General features: G+C 40.4%; 1 protein-coding gene across 2 annotated transcripts in view; it reads right to left on the bottom strand.

Moving 5' to 3' along the window:
• The window catches only part of AMMECR1 (AMMECR nuclear protein 1), a 114,719-nt gene extending 93,389 nt beyond the window's left edge, over positions 1-21,330 (bottom strand). The window contains exon 1 of one of the 2 annotated variants that reach the window (XM_043457719.1): positions 20,692-21,330. In XM_043457719.1, the coding sequence (XP_043313654.1) occupies positions 20,692-21,164 (473 nt within the window). In that variant the 5' untranslated portion in view covers positions 21,165-21,330. The remainder of the gene's footprint in view (positions 1-20,691) is intronic. The other variant, XM_043457720.1, reaches the window with a different exon arrangement.
• Between the last annotated feature and the right edge of the window lie 4,312 nt (positions 21,331-25,642).

Here is a 25,642-nt window from a genome sequence, read left to right as displayed (position 1 = left end):
TACTCTACAACATTGTAATGGTTCTTGTCATACACTGACATGAATCAGCCATGGATTTACATGTATTCCCCATCCCGATTCCCCCTCCCACCTCCTTCTCTAGCCGATTCCTCTGGGTCTTCCTAGTGCACCAGGCCGAGCACTTGTCTCATGCATCCAGCCTGGGCTGGTGATCTGTTTCACCCTAGATAATATACGTTTCGATGCTGTTCTCTCAAAACATCCCATCCTCGCCTTCTCCCACAGAGTCCAAAAGTCTGTTCTGTACATCTGTGTCTTTCTGTTTTGCATATAGGGTTATCGTTACCATCTTTCTAAATTCCATATATATGCATTAGTATACTGTATTGGTCTTTATCTTTCTGGCTTACTTCACTCTGTATGATGGGCTCCAGTTTCATCCATCTCATTAGAATTGATTCAAATGAATTCTTTTTAATGGCTGAGTAATATTCCATGGTGTATATGTACCACAGCTTCCTTATCCATTCGTCTGCTGATGGGCATCTAGGTTGCTTTCATGTCCTGGCTATTATAAACAGTGCTGCGATGGACACTGGGGTGCACGTGTCTCTTTCAGATCTGGTTTCCTCAGTGTGTATGCCCAGAAGTGGGATTGCTGGGTCATATGGCAGTTCTAATTCCAGTTTTTTAAGAAATCTCCACACTGTTCTCCAGTTTCTATCAAATGCTATCTCCCTGTATATGTGCCATACATTCCTGTTTCTCTGTTGAAAATTGGACATTTTAAATAATGTAACAACTTTAGAAATCTGATCCCCCCTCCAAGTTTTGTTTTATTGTTATTGCTGCTATTTGTTTGTTTAGTGACATTCCTCGAAGAATTCTGTTGCCTGTATTCCCAGTCTGTGACCACTTGAAGTCTCTGCTCAGTTATTAATAGCGTAGGGGTCAGCTAATAATTGGAAAGAGATTTTTCTAAAATGCCTTGTACCAACAGATATTTCACCCTTTGCAAAGGGACCCCATGCGTGTATTGGGACAGACCTTCAAAGATCTGGCAGTTTACAACTCTGCCTTAGTCTTCATTTTCTGCTTCTGCAGATTTTCAAGGTCAGCCAGAAGCAAGCACACAAAGCTTTCACAGGTTTTTCCTAGGCATGCACCCAGCCCTGCACACGTGTATGGCCTTGTGGGTATCCAGGGATATATCAGAATTTTTTAAAGCTTCCTATCTCATCTCTAGATCCTTCTTTTGAATTTTTTGACCAGCCCCTTCTTTGTGCCTCCTGGTATCACTACCTCAGGCAGATGCAATGTTAAACAATTCCCCTGAATGTTATTTAAAAAATGCCCTGAGGATAAGACTTTTCCACTGAGAAAGGATGAGTCAGGTCAAGTCAAGACAAGCCTTGTTAAAAAAAAAAAAGACAAGCCTTGTGAATGGGGCCTTTCCATGGAGCTGCCAGATGGGTCAAATAGCTATAGTTCTATGGGAATAGGGATATTAGAGCAAGTTAACACACAACAAAGTTTACTATTCTTGCTGAAAATCAGCTGTTTTTAATGAATAAATAAATACTCTTCAGGTTGTTATAAGCCTCTGGTTAATTTCCAGAATTCCAAAACAAGTTGATTTTGAAAACTTTTGCCAGTGTTCATGCTGCTTTTTCATACGAGTAGATTTTCTGAGGTCCTTACTCCAATATTCCGAAATCCATTCTTTGAGTTTGAAAATCTTTCTGGAACTGGCGTTTCCCCCAAAGATTGTAACTTTCAGCTCCTAAAAGGCTCAGCAAAGCATATGGTATCCCTAGTGATATCTACACGTACATTTCTAGGTTAAAGTATTCATGAACACCTATAAAATTAGAAGAGAGAAAATATGATCAACCTAAATTTACATTCCATTTTACCTTTGGAAACTACAAGGAAATATGTTTTTTGGTAACAGACATGAAAAAAAGCATTTAGTCTTATCAACATTTGGCTACACTTACGTATTTTTAAAATACTGCTTCTTTTTAAGGATTCACAAACTTTAATTTTACATTATAGAACATGAGAGACTGACTTATCCAAGTCATGGTAAGACTAAAGGCAGAGCATCTAATTCAATGCCTAGAGTCATAACAGATGAAAGTTTACTAAGAAAAGGTCTCAATGTATCTCTTACATGAAATGAGGAAGACAGTAATTATAAGCTCTAAGTCTTGACTTTTACAAAGAATCATAAATATTTTAAAAACCCATTTTAATAGAACGTTTGCTATTTCATCATGTACAACTGACTATGTATTATAATGTTAGCAAACCAAATTACAAGTAATCTAAGTGTCTGACAACAGTGGTAGCATTGCAGTGCTGTGCTTAGTTGCTCAGTCGTGTCCAACTCTTTGCAACCCACTGGACTGTAGCCCTCCAGGCTCCTCTGTCCACGGGATTCTCCAGGCAAGAATACTGGAGTGGGTTGCCCATGCCCTCCTCCAGGGGATCTTCCCAACCCAGAGATCAAACCCAGGTCTCCCACATTGCAGGTGGAGTCTTTACTGTCTGAGCCACCAAGGAAGCCCAAGAATCTCTTTTCCAGCAGATCTTCCGGACCCAGGAATCAAACTAGGGTCTCCTGCATTGCAGGCGGATTCTTTACCAGCTGAGCTACCCAGGATGCCCAATGGTAGCATTATCCTTATACAAAATTGTTATTGTTTAGTTGCTAAGTCATGTCTAACTCTTTTGCGACTCCATGGACCCCGTGCCAGGCTCCTTTGTCCATGGGCTTCCCTGGTGGCTCAGACAGAGTCAGACAAGAATCTGCCTGCAATTTAAGAGACCCAAGTTCAATTCCTGTGTTGGGAAGATCCCCTGGAGAACAGAATGGCTACCCACTCTAGTATTCTTGCCTGGAGAATTCTACAGTGGGTTATAGTCTATGGGGTCACAGAGTCGGACACAACTAAGTGACACAATACTAAATTAGAAAATGTCAAACAGATTATAAGTGGTTCTTCATTTGGAGAGTTCTGGGGGTCCTGAATGAGTTTAGTTGCATGTATGATATGACAACAACCTGCACATACCTTGTGTGCATATGTTGTGGGGGGTATGGTGTAGAAAATTAGAATGAACACAAAGCTTTCCACATAACTTCCTTGCCCCTCTTAAAGTAGCACCCAGAACTGTACATGGGAATTTGGGTTTGAGGGTCATGCTGCAAGGGCAGAGAGTCACACTGCTGAAAGAAAAATGTTGAGTATCACTGACAATTTCTGAAACACAGTAAGAGTGACTGCAAGTTATTAAAATCTTCTCCAAGAAAAGCAACTTAAGTTGACCAAATCCTCAATATAGAGGAATTCACTCATAAAAAGCAACAATGATAAGTAGTCTCAGTGCTATTTATGATGTTACTGTTCAGTTTCACTGTTCTAGTCTATACATATTTTTATAAACCATCATGAACATGTGACAAAGGTATATAACATGGTAAGTTTTCACCATGTATCTTCAGAATTCATGGACTTAGAATCCGCAACTTTAGGAATTTATGAGCAACCATTATAGTCACGGATTAAATAATTTTTCATTTTGCCAACACATTAAAGAGTTTGAATCTTGCGTACTTTAAGGCTAGTATGTGTGAATGAGTTGCTAAGTTAGTAAGTCTATCCCATCATCCAATTATGCTTTGGATGTTTTCTTTGCATTGTAAACTACAAAATAAATCAGGAAGTTATTAAAAAATTGTTTTTTAAAAAAATGGCCCCCAAAATAAAGCAAATTTCTACTGCTGATGATTAATGTAAGGAAATGGTTTAAGAGTCATAAAGCAGTGTTGGTTGTTAGCCAGAAGATATTAATCTGGATAAGTTAAAGACTAATGTCTTCAATTCAGCTTTGACTCAGATCTATGACATAAACAAGTCTGCCATAAAACATTTTATGAGGGAAATTACATGCTAAAATATTATTTGTGCTTTCAGGATAATTCATAATCCCTTGGGTCAGGCTTCTTCAAATCTGCCTCTCTTCATCTAAATTATATTAATGTGAGAACAGAAACATCAAGAATTTTCATAAAACAAATAAAGGTATCCTTTGGTTCATCAAATGTAGGATATTCAGTGTGTTTCCTGACCCTCCCAAAATACATTCTTAGGCAACAGATTAAACACTCCTGACTGCAGAAATATTAGGAAAGAAAGACACGTTTATTTAAACATATGGAAACCTAGAGTGTAAAACAAAACAGTAGAAAAAATAAGTAAACAGTACCAAATAGCCTTCCAAGCACTCCAATCTTTTTTTAAATTTTCATATTGATTTCTTAAAAATTTTTAATGGAGTACAGTTGCTTTATAACGCAGTATTAGTTTCTACTGTATAGCAAAGTGATTCTGCTATTTGTGTACATTCAGCGCCTCTCTTTTGGATTTCCCTCTAGTTGAGGTCACCACAGAGCACTGAGCAGAGCCCCCTGATGCGCAGCTGGGCTGTCATCAGTGACCTGGTTATACACAGTGTCAGGAGTGCACCTGTGTCAGTCTCAGCCTCCCAATTCAGCCCATCCAGTACTTTCCCCCTTACTCCAGTCTCCTATGAGAATGGAGTCATCAAGTCAAAGATAAGCAGGTGACTAAAGTCTGTGCCATAACTCCTTGAGAACCATAAATACACGTTCTTACCCTCCTGCGTACAGCTACATGTAGCCAGGTCAGTCCCCAAATAACAAACAATATCAAATAAATCCACAAAGATCTTATGGTGTCAGTTATACACATAGAGAAAAAGATACCCACTTTAAGGTAAAGCACAGGAAGGAGCACAGTGGAATATCTCACTTATTCTCTGCTTTTAAATTGCCTAGAAAACCTAGAAATCTTTGAGATCTAGCACTGCTCGGAATTCATCAGTCCACTTAAACAATGTTTAAGTACTCCTTCAGACATTAAATCCAGTTTGAAAAAGCCTGAAAGTCATAAATTCACAATCTATCTACCACCATTACTCCACCACCTCCCCAAACTGCAAAACTAGCAAGACCAGCAAATAGCTTTCTAGATAATGCAAAGTGGTTCAACACTGCTAGGATTTAAGTGGTCAAAATTCTATTATGCAGTTGCTTCCAAGCCTTCAGATATTCAAGACTACTACTTTCAAAAATGATGAAGATCTAGAGAAAAACTATGTTGAGGAAGGGGAAGAGAAGGATCTTCCTGGATTTGGGCTTCAATTTTGGGGTAGGAAAGACTGAGAATTAAAAGCATTCAGATAAATACAACAATTCTGAGAACAAGAAAGCACCACTGACCCTGCTGGGTTGGTGCAGGTTATTTAAGTTAATAAAGGGTTAATGAATGGTTATTATGGGATGGCAAATAATTATAACTCTCATGAAAAAGTGAAAGAAAGCTTCAAGACTTAAAACACTCCTTTTCTGTAAAAACTAACCTGAATTTCTCTAGGTTGAACTGAATAAAATACAGCAAAGGTTCACTTTAAAATTGGATTTGCTTGTTCTCTTGCCACATCAAAATGGAGCCTTGGTTGTGTTCTACACCATGGAGGCCACTGCCTATTTAACATGCCTATTGTTTGAAGCCTGTGAAAAATGAAATTGGCATCTAAGTGGTTCAGCCCTGTATAAACAAAATTACCTCTCCTCCCCCTGACAAGGAAGGGCATGCACCTTTGTTAATAAAGATTTAAGCATACTAAGGGTGATCAAGGACCACCCTTGTGTGATCTGTCCAACAAAATCACTGGATTCCATTTGGCCTCCTACCCTACTGTGTGGCAGGGATCTGTGATCACCTGCATAGGCCAAAATCCATCCTTTTTCAAAAACATTTCACTACCACTATTTTCTTCACATCTGGTGTTTCTTCACTTCGCTATAGTAATAGATAATTCAAGTTACAGATTATTCATTAATTCAAGGCTATGACATAAGGGAGAGCTCATTTACTTATAAACATAAACTGACTACATAGAGAACACTGTTCATGAGCATTGTGCTCATGTATTTTTTTTTCCTTTATTTCCTGAGTATGCTGGCACAATGTTCATGTTTATGTGGCTAAAACCTGTCAGAGACAGTCTCATAGTTTCAAAATAATTTCCTTATATTCTGAATATATTCTCAAGAATAAAAAAAAGTGAGTTACTAAAATAAAATTTTACAGTGATCACTGAAGAAGAATTTGGGGGTTCTAAACCTGTAACTTAGTGCAATTAAAGACAAATTATCAAGAAAAGACTGAGAATTTTGCTCTTTTGTCTTCAAAGGGCAATTGTTCAGCATAAAATAAAAATATGCTGTTCTATTATAATTCAGGAAACTATTTTAGAACTTTGTTTCTAAATAATACTATAAAACCTTCAGTGATTTTGCTTATATAGTTTGTGCTTCAACAGTTGTAGCATTCTTGAGTAGGGCATGTTAAGAACCATAAGGAATACACCCACTAGACTAATCTAAAGCTAACTTAACAAATGACATCATTCAATAGTTAGTACACAATCCCCCTATAATTATAACTCCCAGTACCTACCTTATGAGGGTTACATTTGCAATATCCAAGTTAAAATTTCTTCATTAATTTAGGGAGAAAGAAAATGGCTTACAGTCATTTAATTCCATAATAATTAGTTTATTTTTTCAATTATATAATATTTGTGGCTATTCAGTTTTCCCAGCTTCATGTTTGAGACACTGAAGTTTGGAAGAAAAAAAGAACACTGAACATAAAAGACACTCGGGCAAAGGATGATAACTATTGTTAATCTAACTGACTTATGCTGAATGTCTATTGATGAATGAAAGCACTTTGTGTACACAGCAGACTCCTACTTGTGTTATTTCCTAGTCTCTTGTCCAGGCTTCACGACATTCAAGACATTAAAGAAGCTGCTGAGGCATAATTAACTGAACAAAAGGGAAACTTTACCAAGAAAGAGGCAATTCACAAGCCATTAATAGTTTAAAATTGTCAACTGGCAGACTTTCATTTCCAAATGCTTGAATTATAGCAACAGTACCCTGATGCATCTCCTTTCTTGCTAGGATCTCCCCCACTTCAATCTACCTTTGCGGCATCCATTGACTACTGTCTAGTGCTCATTCTGACCTCTGTATCTTTAAATTGATTCTCTGTCTAGAATGCTTGATCTATCTACGAAAAAGGTCTACCCAGCCTGGACGCTACTTTGTCCACGAAGCCCTCCTACATAACCCCAGCTCACATTCATTTTTGTCCAAACTCCTCCAGACCTCATTGTTTCCATCATTCATTTGGCCATTAAGTCATATGTGACTTCATTATTTGTTTCCTGAATCTTGTCTCCTCAATATGACTGCAAGCCTTTTAAAGGCGGGAAGTATGGCTTATGCCTGTTTTATAGATCACTCACCCACACCGAAAAAGGAGGCTACCACAGTGTTCCGCCCACAACACTTATATCACTTGTTGAATGGAAATATTAGAATTAACCATAATATGAAGAGTAGTACTAGCTTAGAATAAGAGCTAAGTTTTGATGTAAAACATACTGTCTTAAGATAATGCTGGCAAATAAATCTTGAAGCTTAAACAAATATTCATTTTTAAATGTCTATAAGCAAAGGGATAATCATGGTGAAAATTCCATTTTCTCCTTTAGAAGTGCAAAAGCACCTCTAAATGAAAGAAGCAAGAAACTTCTCCAAAATCCAAATTAATGCATTATAACTCAGTAATGCTATTAAAAACATCTGTACCTCTGCTAATGATAAAGAACCTCATATAGTTGTGTAGACAACAGAGCAAATAAACAACTTTGAAAACCCCTGACTTGACCATATCCATTATTTCACAGATGCTGTTACACTTGATCTTAGCCAAAAGGCCGAGAAGTGATTCACAGATGCTATTAACACATTAAGAAGTGAGCTTTCCGTTAGAAACAAGTGTGTACATTATAAGATGCCATTTCAAGAAGTGCTTAACTAGTTTATACACAAACATATGGACTGAAATGCCTTACTTATCCTATGAAGCAAGATGTCTTCCAATTTTCAGTCTCTCTAGAAAACACATTTTCTAAGAAACATCAGGATTAACTGTCAAAACTAATGTTCTTCAATGCCTTGGTCCCACCCTCCACCTTTAAAAGTGGGTGAACAAGGGCCAAACTCCTACCTGTCACAGATGTTTCCTTATATTATTATTAGCAAATTCATTAGAAAGCCCTAAAAAAATAGAAGATGAGATAATAACCCAAGAGGAAAGCTAGAAAATCAAGCTCTGTTTGAATACAGGGAGTCAGTATTTGTTCTTGTTCAGTCGCTCAGTCATGGCCGACTCTCTGTGACCCCATGGACTGCAGCATGCCAGGCTTCCCTGTCCTTCACCATCTCCCGGAGTTTGCTCAAACTCATGTCAATTGATTCAGTGAAGCCATCCAACCATCTCATCTTCTGTTGTCCCCTTCTTCTCCTGCCTTCAATCTTTCCCAGCATCAGGGTCTTTTCTAGTCAATCAGCTCTTCCCATCAGGTGGCCAAAGTACTGGAGCTTCAGCATCAGTCCTTCCAATGAATATTCATGACTGATTTCCTTTCAGATAGATTGGTTGGATCTCCTTGCAGTCCAAGGGACTCTCAAGAGTCTTCTCCAACGCCACAGTTCAAGAGCATCAATTCTTCAGCATTCAGCCTTCTTTACAGTCCAACTCTCATAATCGTACACGACTGCTGGAAAAACCATAGCTTTGACTAGACGGACCTTTGTTGGCAAAGTAACATCTCTGCTTTTTAATACGCTGTTTAGGTTTGTCATATCTTTCTTCCGAGGAGCAAGTATCTTTCAATTTCATGGCTACAGTCACCACCTGCAGTGATTTTGGAGTCCAAGAAAATAAAGCTTCTCACTGTTTCCTTTGTATCCCCATCTATTTGCCATGAAGTGATGGGACCAGATGCCATGATCTTAGTTTCTTGAATGTTCAGTTTTAAGCTAGCTTTTGCACTCTCCTCTTTCACCTTCATCAAGAGGCTCTTCAGTTCTTCGCTTTCTGCCATTAGGGTGGTATCATCTGCATATCTGAGGTTATTGATATTTCTTCCAGCAATCTTGGTTCCAGATTGTGCTTCATCCAGCCAGGCATTTCGCATGATGTACTCTGCATATAAGTAAAATAAACCGGGCGACAATATACAGCCTTGACGTACTCCTTTCCCAATTTGAAACCAGTCCGTTGTTCCATGTCCAATTCTAACTGTCGCTTCTTGACCAGAATACATGTTTCTTGGGAGGCAGGTAAGGTGATCTGGGAGTCCCATCTCTTTAAGAATTTTCCACATTTTGTTGTGATCCACACAGTCAAAGGCTTTGGCATAGTCAATGAAGCAGAAGTAGACGTTTTTCTGGAATTCTCTTGCTTTTGCTATGATCCAACAGATGTTGGCAATTTAATCTCTGGTTCCTCTGCCTTTTTTAAATCCAGCTTGAACATATGGAAGTTCTCAGTTCACGTACTGCTGAAGCCTGGCTTGGAGAATTTTGAGCATTACTTTGCTCGTATGTGAAGTCAGTGCAATTGTGCATCAGTTTGAACATTCTTTGGCATTGCCCTTCTTTGGGACTGGAATGAAAACTGACCTTTTCCAGTCCTGTGGCCACTGATGAGTTTTCCAAATATGCTGGCATATTGAGTGCAGCACTTTAACAGCATCATCTTTTAGGATTTGAAATAGCTCAGCTGGAATTTCATCACTTCCACTAGCTTTGTTCATAGTGATGCTTCCTAAGGCCCACGTGACTTCGCATTCCAAGGCTCTAGGTGAATGATCACACCATCGTGGTTATCTGGGTCATTAAGATCTGTTTTGTATAGTTCTTCTGTGTACTAGTAAAAGAAATGATAAATGCCAGGTCAAATACTAACTGAAATGCTACTAGCTTGAAATTTAACTTTTCTTAAATGGTTGTTTCTGCCTATAATGGCTTGAATCTAATTTATTCATAATTTTCAATAAGTGTGGAAAAATAAATACCTCAAAGCCTAAATTAGGCTCTCCTGCATATAGGCTTCATGCATCTCTAATATGGGTTGGTAAGATGACATTTTAAAAGATTCCAACATTCCTATGAAAACTTAGTTGCTTGAGGTAGAGACACTATTACATACCTTCAAAAATGAGCTAAACGTGGCACTTATAGTTAACAGTACTATACACTTTAAAAATGTGTTGATAGGATCAATCACATGTGATGTGTTTTTTACAACAATAAAAAATACTTGCTAAAATTGATATACACCTATATGATAGAAGAGGAAGTCATTAACCAAAAACAGCTGGTGCTCCGGTTATCTCTGAGAATGTAATATACAAACTAAACCGACCATAGTGGGTCCTGTTAAGAGACAGTGGAGACAAGGTACAGTGAGCTGAGCATGCTCAGTAGGATGCCTTCATATGACTGCATTCTGCATTCAGAAATTACAGCTGGGTCTCTGCTTTCATAGTATCTGTTCCATAATCTTTGTGATGGAGAATATCTGTGAGCAAGCTATATAAAAGAAACTTCCTACATCTAAGGAGAGGCTATTAATACCTAAATACATGGGCCTAAAAATAAAGACACATCTGAATACCTGAGGATTTATAACTATGCTCATTGACACATCAAGAAAAAAAAAAAGGATTAATGACCAGAGAGCGGCTACATTTATCCACTTGGGCTATACTTAAGCAAAGAGTCGGACACAACTGAGCAACTAAACAAAATACTTAAGCTACTTGTCCCATGGCTCCCAAACTCACCCAGAGGCCTCAATCTGAGGACACAATGTGAATGATTTTCAATGTGGTCTCTAAAGAGCACTCAGGGGGACCCATACACAAGTTCTCTTATGTTGTTAAACGTCATGCTGTGCCATCTGTAGCTGGTAGCCATCATTTCTTTCTAACCAGAGTGCCACAACCCTTGGTCCTAAAGGAGGAATACCTAGGTTTGTATCATGTAAAATACACCTCTTGTAGCAGCCCTGCTCCAGACTCGGCACTCGGTCCCTTTATCTGCCCTGAATCCAGGTGTCACCTCATTTAACAACAATCTTATTTTCTCCTTCCCTGATTCCCACATGCCCTCTACTCCTGCCTCCAGCTCTATGTGACTCTCTTTCTCCACAGAGCCATGCTTTCAGTGTGAAAGGGTGATTTCTGCAAAACAACTTGCTGAACAGGGCAATGGTTAGGGGAGTTCGTGGAGTGAAATATACCACAAACCACAAATCACCTCATTAGTGTCAGAGAAATAGAAAGCAGTATCATTCCCATTTGTTCTTATGGCGGGGGGGGGGGGTGTTGAATTGACAAGGGTGTGGGGCAGATGGATCCACAAATTGAACAAAAATTTTTAATCACTGACTGCCTGGCCCCCTACTCCTACCATCAAAGAGCTATTTCACAAAATCAAATACCTGGCCAAGCTATTGGGAAGATTTTGTTCTTAATACAAAAGAAGCATGAGAGTTTGTTTTAATCATGGGGAACTTGACAAAATGTATTGAAAGCAATAATCTAACGAGGAAAAAAGGCCAGAAGACTTCATGAAATTCTTCTTTAGTGAATAAATCAGCAACACTGTCTTCCACTTACCATCTTTTTTTTTTAAAAAGTGAAAAAAGCACCCATCATCTAAACACTTACCTCACTGCTGTTCAAAATCAGGACGCAGAGGGTATTTGTCTTACTACAATAAGGTTTGCGCTTGAAGTCTAAGTTTTACCAGTTATATAACTTATTTGCACCCCAAACTACTTACACTTAACCATGTGATTTTTAGGCTACACAAACAATACTAATGTCACAAAGAAGAAGCCCATCAATGTGACTAGCAGGGGAGCATTTCTTTGAGGCAGACACAGTGTGGTGGCCTTCAGGCTGACAACACCAAAACTGATTTTTCATAAATTCCATACTATGAGAATGACTCAAAGATCCACCAGTGCCTGAAGCAAAGCTGAGAATCTGGTGTCATCACCTTGTAGCAATCTAAGATCTCAATATAAGATATGTTACTAGAATTGTGTGTAATATGCTTACAGAAAGTATATGGAATGGCAAGCCAAGCTACATAGGCAGTTAGGTCAATCTCACTACTTTCCATTACTAGAGAGCTGGTCAGCATCTTCCGGCAGGATATTGCATAATACAGTCAACTGTGCTCTCCCAGCATTGCATGTGGCTTTGGGTCACAGTGTGGATTATCTGTAAAATGAAACAGATAGGGGAAAGGCAAGAATCATCAAGACTATCACAGACCTTATTTAAAAACTAGAATTAGTAGGCCTGTACTCAAGCAGGATTTTTCACATTTGCCCATCCACTGAAGATTGCAAAAATCACAAAGCAATATGGCTTATCCTTTCCATTGATAATAACTCTCTTTGATCAATGAGCAAGGATGCAAAACAGATCCAGTTTGATTCTTTACTTTCTAAGCTTGAGGACAGAGGACCTAGAGTCTAGTACCAGATAGTACTTTCTATCCTTCAGAAATTTCCTTTCATCCAAGACCTGAAACTAGAAGTTCCTGAGATGGTCCTCCACAAGGCTCTATTTTGTTGAAAGCTATGCTATGATATACATATAAGGAAATTAAAAAAAAATCACTAACTGCTTTCAAACTGATAAGGCTGAAGACTGAGAAAATATATAAACATACAGTAGGGAAACCCAACATTCTGTCAGTATTTTCACTAACAAGACAAAGCTGAAAACTATCACTGATCTCTACCCATTTCAGCAGCTCAAAGCTGCAGAGGGGGAGAAAGGGAGGTTGGAGAGATCCCAAGAGACCAACTAAATCATCACAATAGCTCTTTGCTGCTCTGTGGCTGTTAATTAAAAAAGAAATGACATTTGATAACTGCCAACACCTGAAATATACATATTAAAAATCTGATTTCACCTGACCAATTATTTATTTCTAGAAGACTCCTGAGAGTCCCTTGGACTGCAAGGAGATCAAACCAGTCAATCCTAAAGGAAATCAGTCCTGAATATTCATTGGAAGGACTGATGCTGAAGCTGAAGCTCCAATACTTTGGCCACCTGATGCAGAGTTGACTCACTGGAAAATATCCTGATGCTGGGAAAGATTGAAGGCAGGAGGAGAAGGGGACGAAAGAGGATGAGATGGTTGGATGGCATCACCGACTCAATAGACATGAGTCTGAGCAAGCTCCAGGAGTTGGTGATCAACAGGGAAGCCTGGCATGCTGCAGTCCACAGGGTCACAAGGAGTCGGACACTACTGAGCAACTGAACTGATCCCCTCCCCCACCATGTTTTTTAGTGGCACCACCATTCTCCTGGTTCCTCAGACTTATGAACTCTGAATTATGTTCAAAGCCTCTCTTACATTCACCTGCCCCAGCAATGGGAATCTGGTAGATTTCCACCCATAATGCCTCTTTACTCACATGCAATCGCCTCATTTCAGGTCCTTGTCCAAAAGCTATCTCAGCTATCTTCATACTTGATCCAAATTCAATCAAACCAACATGTCTTCTACTCCTTTCTCTCACATTAGATACAGTTGGGAATAGGTGAAAGGTGGAAGGAAGGTCCTTACACTTGAGATCAAATTTCACAGCAATTCCAACAGAGCTGTTCAACAAACTTTTCCTGAGCACAAGAATAGCTAGGCACAGAGCCAAGAAAAGAAGAGGCAATGATGGAAGCCAAAAAACAGGTGAGCTGCTATCTTTCCACTCCTACACAAAACCTGGCCCTAGAGTGCGAGTCCCTGCATGATAACTCCTTCCACTTCTTGATTTTCCAACCTTCCTAGATTCTCAAACTATGTCCCTGGGGTCCATTCCTTGTGCCCTCATCACCTTAAGTCTCACTGTTCTCTCTTACCTTTATGCTCCTCTTCCAATTCATCCTACATTCTAGAGGACTCATCTACAAATTCTGTTCCCTTCCTAATATGAAAAACTATAATCAGATCCAATATTTCTTATGCAGCATTCTCAGAGGGTTCCCAAGCCAAAAGGCTACTTTCCATTTCCTTGAAGTTTTATGATCTTAAGAGACCAGAGCAAGGGGAGTGGTATGGCAAATGCTGAGTGTTTAAGTTGCTGACTGAAGACAGCTGCTGGGAATCCCCAAGTGCTGTGGCAAGGGGTGTGGCGGTGACAGCAACCGGTTTGAGAACAACCAAGTAAGACTTCTAGATCTACTGTTCACAGGCTCTTACCAATAATCTCTGTGCTTCTGCCGTTTAAAAACTTGGCTCAAAAGTTGTCCTCTCCCAAAAGCCGCCTTCTTGGCCACTCCTTTATCCCATGTCATTATCATGCTTATGCACAGTATTTTTGATGTATCTAATTCACCTATAATCATCTATATATTGCTCTGTAAGCATGTCAAGTATCATATCTTAAACGACACTGTGAGCTCTGTGAGGATAGAATTATTCTTCTATTTCTCTAGTTTCCAACCACAGAACTCAGCAAAATATATATGCTAATGAGAAAAAAAAAAACAGGTTTCTTCCCCCAGTGACATATAATTTCCACTCAGCTATTCAACACTAACATTTTTACAGGTGAGCAAGTTTGAAAGTATGGTACACTAAGAGCTGTAGAAAATACACCCACACTTGATAGAAAAGATGCCACTTATGGTTGGACCAAACATAAAATATGCCCCACCCAACCAACTACATTATTACACCATACTTTTTCCTTTGGGCACTTTTCTTTCTACTACATAAGCTTGTGGCTCATTTTTGCTCTTAGCAACACTGTAACGACAGAAGCTCAACTCTAAATAAGTTTACTGTTGGGAATCTACTCTTCCCACCTACACAACCACTGGCTTCCCACACTGTCTCCAGTGTCCTGTGAGCAACTGCCCAATTACTGATTGTGGAAAGACAGCTTACACACTGAAGGTCCATTCTTGGCAGCCCCTGGGTTTTACTGCTGGTCCTCATGCACTTAGCTTAATTGATTCAGAACAGTATCAAAAAGACATTATTACACAAGTTGGGGGGAAAAAAGACTATTTAAGAAAATTTAAATGTAAAAGCCCTGGTCATTGTGCTGCTTTAAAAAAGGCAAGCATGTGTGACATGGAGAGAACAGAAAAACGCCTATTGAAATAGGGAACTCTGACTAATCTCATTGCACAAGTTTTAGTGTTTCACACATATACATTCTCAAAAAGATGGTCTGTTAATGGGAAGCACAACTGACTTCCAAATTATAATAAACTGCAGTAATAGGACATAGTGTTTTAACACAATTTCAAAAAGTGTACAGTCTTTTAAAGACAACAATGTGGATGTTAGTCTGTTTCTGAGAAACACATACTTAGAGAAAAAAAACAATATATGCTTGGGCTAACAGAGTTTTCTCTTTCTCAGTAGTGGTCTTTCTTCCCAGTGGACTTAGAGATCCTTCTTGGTTGCTATTGACTAACTGGGACCTGAATGCAGCACAAACACAATTCATAAGCAAGAAAAATTATGAGCTAGGTTATCACTCCCTTTGGCCATATGGGGGAGAAGGTAAAATAAGCATCGAGTTTTCCTTTGTAACTAAATATACCTTGCCCTACATACACCTTTATGCATGGATGTAAAAATAATTTTGTAATTTGTATTTCTATATCCTACCACTTCAGTCACTGAAGGTTTTTACCGCATAAATGACAACTGGGGGCATGCCCTGCTTTCTTTTCTGCCATAAGATAGGAAACCAGATTGCCTTCCAATGGAAATAGACCTTGTTGAAAAACAACCCATATAATACCTCCCAAAATGCTCAACAATTTTTCAGACTATTATTTTAAAAGAAGAACTACACATCACGATCATTACACTAGCATAGATAAGGAAATCTGTAATGGCTTAGTAGCATCATCTAGGAGAAACACACACCTTCCAGCTATTCTGGTCAGAAGACTGTTAAGAGACTTAACAGAAATAGTCTGTGCTTAAAATGCTGATTTAATATCATTTTGACCTGAGCTGTATTATCAAATCATCTTTCTTACTAACATGGGATAGGATCGTTTCAGTTCTGATGAAACAAAGTGCCTACCTCTCATCTCCCTATAGCAACCCAATTCCTCCCAAGCACACCGACAAACAGTAATTTGACTACTGTGACAAGACAAGAAAAAGGTAATTGTTCAAACACCTGATGAGGGTCTCTGAAAATCTGCATGTCCAGGAGTGGATTTTTTCAAAAACACCTTTTGTTCCCTGCAATAGGGGAAAACACACTTACTGATGTTTAATAGTGAAGTATCTTTTATGTGCTCTGGTTTATACAAAATGTAGTACTGCATTAACTTCAAAGGTGGTAAGAAGATTAAAATAAAAGGTTCATGGGATGTGACATGCAACACAGTATTAAAGATATAAGACTGAATAATCCCAGTGCCTTAGCAGGATCCTTTTCTGTTTCTTTGTTAATGAGGGAAATTATTAAAAGGCAATCCAGCAAGCATAAGTGTGAGTAAAAAACTTTTAAAATCTTATTACAACATGTTATTTAGTGAGCTAACCATCAAAGCGTTTTTTTACGGGAACAGAAGGGGGCTTTACTTACTAAAATCAATAAAACTCACTTAAAGATATCATATCTGAGCTGCTTTTATTCCTAAAATGTCCTCACATTTAACAATTTCTGGGAAAAAAACACCCTAAAATCATACTGCAGGTTTCCAGGTAAGGGATTCCTCCCCCCAATCTCACCTCGGACTGAAACCATCCCAAGAACCTCAGACTCTTATTATGATCTTGGCAGCATTCGGTCTCCCTGGTGTAAGTTAGAAAGAACATGATAAAGGATATTGGCATGGAAGCAGGAAGTTTTCTATTGGAAGTTGACGTGAAAAGTGCCATTCCCTTACAATTGCTCAAGTACTTTATTCAGGTCTTCACTGCTGTCCGAACCAGTGGGGCTCAACGTGTGGTCCTGGGACCTGTAGCAGCAGCATCACCAGGGAGCTTGGTTGAAATGCAAATTCACGGCCCCACCCCAGACCGACTGAATCAGAAACTCTGGGAATGGGGCCCAACAATTTGTGTTTTAACAAGCACTACAGGAGCTTATGAAGTAAAGTTTGAGAACCACACCTCCCCAAACTTTTCCATGTGCCTAAGAGTCACCTGGGGAAGCCTGTTAAAATGTAGATTCAAATTCGGCAGGTCTGAGATGGGGTATGTGAGCCTACATTTCGAACAAGTTCCAGGTGATGTGTCTGCAGACCACACTGCAAATGTTTTCCCAAACCAGCTGTTTACCAAAAATTACTCAGAAGGCTCATAAAATCCAAGTACCCAGGAACCACCTCACACCAAATTAATCACAATCTCAGGAGAAAGGCCTAGTCGAATACAACATACTGGTCCTCCGCCTCAGCTGCATGTCAAAAAATCACCTGGAGAGATTCTAAAAATCCTGATGCCCAGGCCTTATCCAAGACCAATTAAATCAGAATCTCTGGGGTTGGGACCCAGGCATCTGTCTTTTTAGTAATTCGTCAGTGATTCCAATGTGCAGCCAAAGTTGAGAAGGACAGTTCTGGAGTAGAACCGGCTCAACACCTGGCACAGTGGATCCCTTATAACGTTCCCATCTATAAATCTAAAGCTCTGATTGTGAATCGTAAAATGCACCTAAAGTCATGTTTTCTTTAAATCATGTTTTGAACCTTAGTTCTCTGGGCACATGTGGCTGTACAACTGAGACCAAGGATTCATTCATTCATTCCTCACTCTGAACACAAATGTTACCTGTCCTCCACTGAACAGATTTCCATTCTCCTCCCAAGCCCCAGCTACTGCTCCTTCTTTGTAATGAGGTAGGTAATCAAGGAAACAGCAGCAACAGTGAAGAATCTGTATCCACACAGCCTGTTCCTATAGTGACATCCTCCCCACCAAACCTGAAACTGATAGATCATGGAAATTTCTAATAACCTACTGGAGTGGAAGGGTCACTGATGAAACCGGAAATTCTAAGCCCATAAAAGGCAGATTTCACCAGTGACAGACATTTTGGCAGAAAGGTCCTGGGAAGGGATGAAAACAGTTGCTTTCCCATAGGAGAATGTGCCACCATCGGAAAGCACATCTTCTGGTGGACAGAGACAGGACCTAAACAGCACTGCTCATAACACCATGATACTAATAACTCTGAGGTGGGGGAGCAATGTATCTATTGATGTCTTATGGCCCCCAGCACCAAGCCACACTAACAAGTACACAATGCTATTAAATATGTAAAACAGAAAGAAAATGGGTGCTGGTTACCGAGGCACTGTCAAGTGATTCCAGTTATTTCACGCCCATGATCAAACCCTGCTTTGAAGAAGTTTTCCTAAATTTTTCCATAGTCCACCTCCAAAATGACTTTAAGATAAATGAAAATAAAGATACACTCCTCTTTCCACTTAAGTGAACTTCCATTCTCCCCTTGGTCATGTTCAGTGTCTCTTCTAAATTTGTCTGTTTGGTGGAATACATGACACAGTCAAGGCCTGCTAAATGATAATAGTTATTATTCTTTCACCATTGTTGCAACATATCCACAGTTGTCAAAGGGTGTCTTATTTTTTCTGTTTAATTCCAAGAAAAAGAAATCCAGTGGGTGGGGTATTAGAGAAATAATACTTAACTATGTGTGCAAAGGAGCCACTCTTAAATGACACTTTCAAGAGCAGTTTCTGTATGAGCTGGTCAAGCTCACTTTCCTTTTAAAATTCTTGTTACAGTCATTCAGTTAACCCAAACTCACTTTAAAACGTGTGAAAATAGCACCTCCTGAAAGTGTGTTCGCATATGCTTTGGAGCAATGGAGCGTGAATAGTAAAACAGCCTTTGCCAAACTCATATAACTAAACAGGAGTGAATTTTTGCAGTCCCATGACTTTGCTGAGCCAACCTATGTATCATCCCTGGACTGGCTTTAATACATCATAGACATCCAAGAGAAGGCAGAAAAGTCACAAATAAGTGACTCAACCTAATATTTCATAGACTTTTTTTTACATGGCAGTCTTTTTCAAAATGAATTCTACTTTTTAACCAAAAAGCAAATTGGCTAAGTACAGGTGTGGGTTTAGGATTTAAGCTTCTAGAGTTAAAACTATGAAAGTTATCAAGATATGTAATTTGACCAAGTGTCAGTCTCTATGCTCTTTCACGCATTTCTTATGACCAATGCCCAAAGAGGAACCAGGTCTGAAAGAAAATGCACAGACCACAGAAAAGTGGCAAAAATACAAATGAAATACATTTCAAGTATCAAAGCCAAAGAAAAACAAAACGAATTTACAATTTCCAGGATATTTTATTGCAATTTCCACTTTACATATTAAATGAATATTTTTAGACTAGGCAGAGTGTTTATACTATCCAGTCGCAGTTAATCCCCTAATCTCACAAAATGAAAAGAAGCAGTTTTAAAAGAACATCAATTTAGGTACTTACGGTATGGGGACAAGGGGCACTTGTCTTAACCAGAAAAAGGGTTGATGCTTTTCAGTATAAGTTTCACTGAAATTTTTCTCTATTATTTTTCCCATTGATGCTAAGTACTCATAAGAAAAACAATCACCCTCTTTGTCATTCTGCCCTTCCTTGGGCTTTACATTCCGTCTTGAGCATTTAACTCAAAAAGTCAGTTTACACTCAAGTGTACACATTAAAAAAACAACATGTGCCCCATCTCCCACACATCCAAATGGACAGGGATTAGAATTAACCTGGCTTTTAGCTGTAACAGTGTTATTTTAAACAATTTCAACCACACACTTGAAGGGTAAAATAAAAGTACAAAACCGGGGGAAACCATAGAAATTCCTACACACTTATTGTTTAACTATGTTCCGAATCGTCAAGCCTAACATGGGTTTCTTAAAAGTGAAATCGACACAAAAGCGAGTGCACGCGTAATGTACAAACTGACAGTGGCTCTATGGGGACAGCTCTCTTTGAATGAGCTATTACCCAGACGGTGGAATTAAAAAAAAAAAAAAAAAAAGATCTCACTCTTTAAATGTGAGAGAGCCGGCGGTGCGCTTCACTAGAAACACATTTTAATGGGTAAGTTCGGATAAAAATAGGTACTAAGGGAACATGTGTTTTGACAAAAAACCTCCTCCCTCCCCAGGACACAAGAAAACCCGAAGGAAAAAGATGGGTAAGCTCATAGGCTCCGGAGCTAAGTTCCATCACTGGCAGAACAGAAGTTGGATAGTTGCTATTTTTTACGCTGCAATGGGATAGTAACGCTCCATGTGCATGGTACGCGGGGCGGGAACACCGGCGGGACTTTCAGTGGGGGTCAAGGAAACCCAATCCAGGAGAGGTCAACACCGTGAGGGATCCAGAGCTCCCAAACCCGGGAGATGGGGACCCGGGGTGGCGAAGGAGAGCGTCAAAACTCCTCGAAGTTATCTCAAAGAGAAAGCGAACACCTCTGGGAGTCAGCGAGCCATCTCTCGCAGTAGCACCCCTCTCCAAGTGTGGGGCGCTTGCCTCAGAGGGCAGAAAGTGCGGGGTGCCCTTACTCAGGGAGAGTGGCTCCAGGGACTCGGGGCAGCCAGAGGGGCAGGGGCAGCGGCCGGCGGGGAGGCGGACTCGTACTTTGCCTCAACTCTGAGCCCCATCCCGAGCGCAAGGGAGAGGGCGACGGAGGGCACGGTACTCACTAGGGCTCGTTGGTGAACCGGGGGGTCCGGGGCTGCTGGTATCCGTACAGGTGACAGTAGAGCACATCGAAGCAAAAGCAGCACATCTCCGCTGACACCACCATCTTCCGGGAGCCGGGCGATGAGGACGAGGCGGCGGACGACAAGGAGGGCGAGGGAGAGGTGGCGGCGGCCGGGGTAGAAAGTAGGGTCCCCACTCCGCAGCTCGGAGGGGGCGACAGGGAGATGCCCCCGCCGCCGCCGCCGCAGCCCTGGGGGGGAGAGAGGGTACAGCCGCTGCCGCTACCTCCTCCGGCTAGACCTCCTAGCCCGTTGAGCCGCGTACCGGCGCCTCCTAGTCCCAGCTCCCCGGCTCGGCACTGGCTCTCTCCGCTGCAGTGGGAGGAGGAGGAGGCGCCACCACCGCCACCCGAGCCAGAGGGGGGCGAACTGGACAGTTTCTGCTTCTTCACCCCGCAGCAACCCGCCGCCATCTTGGAACAGTCTCCCCCACGCAGCGCTTCCGACCCATAAGTGAGGCGAGCTGGCGGCGGGGGCGAGCACGCTGCGGCCCCGGCCGCCGGGGGCGCGCCAGGGGCTCGCGGGCCACGCGCGCGCGCGCCGCTCCCTGCTCCGGCCGCCCGGCCACGCGGCCAGCCCGCGCGCGCCCCCGCCCCGGCGCGCGCCCCGCGCTTTCGCGGCTCGGCACCTCGCGCTTGTCCCGCCGGCCTCGCGCCTCCTCCTCCTCGGAGTCGAGCCTCAGCCTCGAGCCCGGCGGCCCTCCGAGGAGGAGAGACGGAAAGCCCAGTAGGAAGGAAGAAGAAGAAAGCGGAGAATGGGAGGAAAGGAAGGAAGTGGGCACCCCGGGGACGGAGGAGCGAAAGGGAAACTAATGGGAAGGAAGCGGAGAGAAACAAGAAAGTCCGAAGTAAGTATCCAAGTCCCAAAATACGACTCAGTGACGGGCACTGCAAATAGTGTTAGTGACACCTGAGCCAAATTAAGTGGAACCTGAGCCACCGGCCTCAAATACGCTGGGTTCTGAACTGCCGGAGTGTGATCAAGCAGGTGCTTGGAACTCCACACCTGAGATCGCCGCTTATGAATCAGTCGGGGAACGGGCCATGCTGCAGTGACTCCATTTGAACACGCACATAATCTTTTTTCCAAGATTATGGTAAAAGAGACACACTCTTTCCTTACTGACAGACATTCCAGCCCAATCGACTCTATATATCCCCATGCGTGTCCCTCAACTTTCCTTCCTAGCCCCGTAAAAACCTTTAAAAGCAAAAAAATAAAATCCTAACCAACACCTCACTGGTTCACAGATGTTCATTGTGGTCTGGAACTTGCACCGGTGGGTAATATTGGGAAAGGGGATTGGCTTGGGAACAAAGCAGATTAGAAATATATCTGTAGTTAGCATAGATCTTACAGATAAACAGGACAGGTAGTATACTTGGTCACAAGTTGAAAGATTTTGTTCAGGTATATAATTAGATAGTTGTTAGTATTCTTTTAAAATTTTCTCGAAGAATGCTTGGATGGATGAGAAGGCGTTTGATTGAGTCACTCCCATTCTGGGCGCCCAAGACAATAATCAAATGTAAAATATTCATAGAAACAAAACCTCATAGAAACAGAAAGCCTAAGCTTTTCATGTTGTGTCTTTGCCTTGCCAAAACATCTAGACTAAGCGAGGTATCTATCTGCATATTTGGAGACATCAGAGGATGGATCGATTTTGTCACCTTTGAGCTAAGTATGTGATATCTTGCAAATAGGTGAGGGCTGTTCATTTCACTTCAGGGGAAAAATAAGTCAACAAAATTTGAGCCTCTGTGCCTAGTATGTTTATGACACTGTTGTTATTTAGTCACTAAGTGATGTCCAATTCTTTTGCAACCCCATGAACTGTAGCCCACCAGGCTCCTCTGTCCTTGGGATTTCCCAGGCAAGAATACTGGAATGGGTTGCCATTCCCTTCTCCAGGTGATCTTCCCGACACAGAGATCACACCCACGTCTCTTCTGTCTCCTGCATTGGCAGGCGGATTCTTTACCACTGAGCTACCAGGGAACTTGTGTTGAAATCCAGGAAGTTTGCTTCCCCACTCTTAAAGTTTATGAATTGAGTCAGATCTGTGCACCTAATCAGATAAATAACTACTATTTATTGAGCACTTTTTGGGTGCCAAATACCGTGCCTCATCTTACCCCATAACCCTACAAATAACATATTATGTAATTTGATCTTCACATGAGGTTGAAGAGGGTGCTCATTTACAGATGAGGAAATTGAACCTCAGTAGTAACTTGCTCAACATCACACACCTATAAAGTGATGGATTTTAATGTGGGCATGTCTGACTCCAAAAACCATCTTGTTGTGCTACACTGCCTCTCAGTACTAGTGCAGGATAAAAGGCTAGAGATAGATAAAAGATGGTAACATTAAGCTACAGTAGGTGGACTGGAGGTTAAATAAAAATAAGAACATCATTTTTATAGAAAGATTAAAAAACACTGAAATATGTTAAGAAGAAAAGATGAAGACTCTCCTAAAAGAGAGATTTTATGAAACCCAGGCAGATCAATTGTCTAGGATAGTTAGATGCAACCTAAAGGCGAAAGAGATGGTTTAATTGGTTTGTGATATGTGATCACATCCTCTCAAACCTCATCATTGCTGTTAGAACTATCCTTCTGTTTGAGGCAAAATAACAATTCGTTGTCAACCACTAGTGTAGTTTTTTTAAAATGTATTAATTTGTGTTGCAGAAGAGAAAGCAGATTTTCTTTTTTTCTTTCTTTCTTTTTTTTTTTTTTACTGCTTCACAACAACCAGTACTGTTAGAGTGTTTTGTTTTGTTCTTTATCCTTAACTATCAGAGCCTACCTTTTAATTTGTTTGAAACTAGGTCAAATACAATATCAGACAATAGGTATCAATTTATTCACCACTGCACTAAGAAGTGGTCACTTCTAGAGTAGAAAACCAGAGCCATTTAATGACATCACACAACAGTGTAGCACAGGAAGCAAAGTAGGATACCATGGATGGCTGCTTCTGCTAGGGGAATTCAGGAAAGCAGAATGTAATCTCCCAATTTAGAATTTGGCCAGTAGACAAGAGTCTAACACCCCTACTCTTGTGAAAATAGCAAGGAATCTTTAATAAGCACCAGTAGTCATGTCCTTAGTTCTGCATTTCATCTGAAAGACAAAGCACTATCATGGTTATCATCCAGGCTAGGGGACTGATGCAGTGGGAAACCCTAAGACAAGGACATCCCAGTTGAGTTACAAAAATAGCTTTCCCCCCAAGGATTTTAAATGCCAAACATAAAGGAAATATACAAACCCAAACACAATCCTTGTAGAAAAGACATCATTATCTGACCATTAGGTGTTACTACCTGAAGGACTTTGTTGAATTGGCTGGCTAAACGGGGAAAAACACTCCAACTTTTTTCTCTGTGCTAACTTCTCCTGAGTCTGGCTTGTCTCCCATACTAACCATGAGCCTCAAGATGCTTTGCAAATCCCTTGGCAAGTAGTGGTGGTGGTAGTAATGCCTCCTTTTAGCCTTTGAGGAAATACTTCTGCACTTGTTTTCTTGCAAAGTCACCACCATAGAAATAAGCATATTTCATTCAAACACAAATAAAATCCACAGATCAAATTCTGTGGGAAAAAACTTTTTTTTTTACATCTGCAGAAAGTGCATGCTGGATGAGGAAACTGACCTTGCTCAGGATTCTCTTGACTTGAAGTATAAAGGTCAAAGTATGATAAAGCACATGTTTCTAGCTGCTGCTGATACTGGAGTGCAGTGATAATATCCTCCAGAGGAAACGTTAAGGTGCCTTCTGCTTTTTGTAACTGACTGTCAAGCTGGGAGCAAAAGATTCCATGTTTCTTTTAAATTAAAAAAAAGTAAATAGGCCATAGTTTCTTTGTTGACAAAGTGCATTCAAACTGTAAGCATTTCTGCTTCTGTATCTGCCTGTAAATTGCTATTAACTAACTCTTGTCAAATGCTTTGTTACACAACTGTGACAAACTACTTGAACAAAGGTTATGCACATTAGTAACAGCAGTAAAACTGGAAATTGAATTATACCTAATAGTTGCTGATTATTTTATCATTACCTCAGTTTGTTCTCATGCTTACAATAGTTATTCTTCATTTCAGAAAAAAAGAATAACTGCAATTTGATGAGTAGTGAACACACAAAAATGTTGCAAAATCGTTTTCTTAGGTTTCTGGCGGTGTGGGTGACATGAGGAATGTTCACATAGTTCAATGAAAAAACTTCCATTTATGCCCAAACAAGTGTTATTTTTATCCTCTGTCATCAAACTTTCTCAACTGTCATCCTTGAACAACTGCAGAATGTAGTATTATTAGCTACCACTTTGATCTAACCTTGTACACATATGACACATGGTTGTGGTAGCAGAGGTGGTGATCAGTTCCCTTTTATATTTAAATGAATATGTGAATAAACACTGAAATTCTTTACCTGCTTTTTAATTCAAATGGATAAATCAGCTTTTGTTTTCTTGATTACAAATCACATCCTTCCCTCCTGAAACCTGTCTTTATCTAATGAACACATTAATGAGACAAAGGACCATGGTATACTTTTGACTGTTTTCTAGTTGTTACATTTATATCTTCTATTGTCAAGCAAGCTAATCAAATGTTATTTCACTACCTATTTCCTTGAGACAAAGTTATATTAACTCTTCAATAAGATTTAGTTATGTGAATATCTATACTGAATGTGGAAGAATTCACAAAACTAGCTAGTTGTGGGTTGGCAAGGAAAGTTTTTAGAGAAGAGATGATCAAAATGAGTGTTATTTTGGCAGTTACAGGAGTTGTAATATATTGAGAAACATCAATAACTTCAGATATGCAGATGACACCACCCTTATGGCAGAAAGGGAAGAAGAACTAA

The sequence above is a fragment of the Cervus canadensis genome, chromosome X, assembly GCF_019320065.1.
Source record: "Cervus canadensis isolate Bull #8, Minnesota chromosome X, ASM1932006v1, whole genome shotgun sequence".
NCBI lineage: Eukaryota > Metazoa > Chordata > Mammalia > Artiodactyla > Cervidae > Cervus > Cervus canadensis.
The sequence above is the reverse complement of the archived record's forward strand: the minus strand, read 5'-3'. Positions and strand labels throughout refer to the sequence as shown.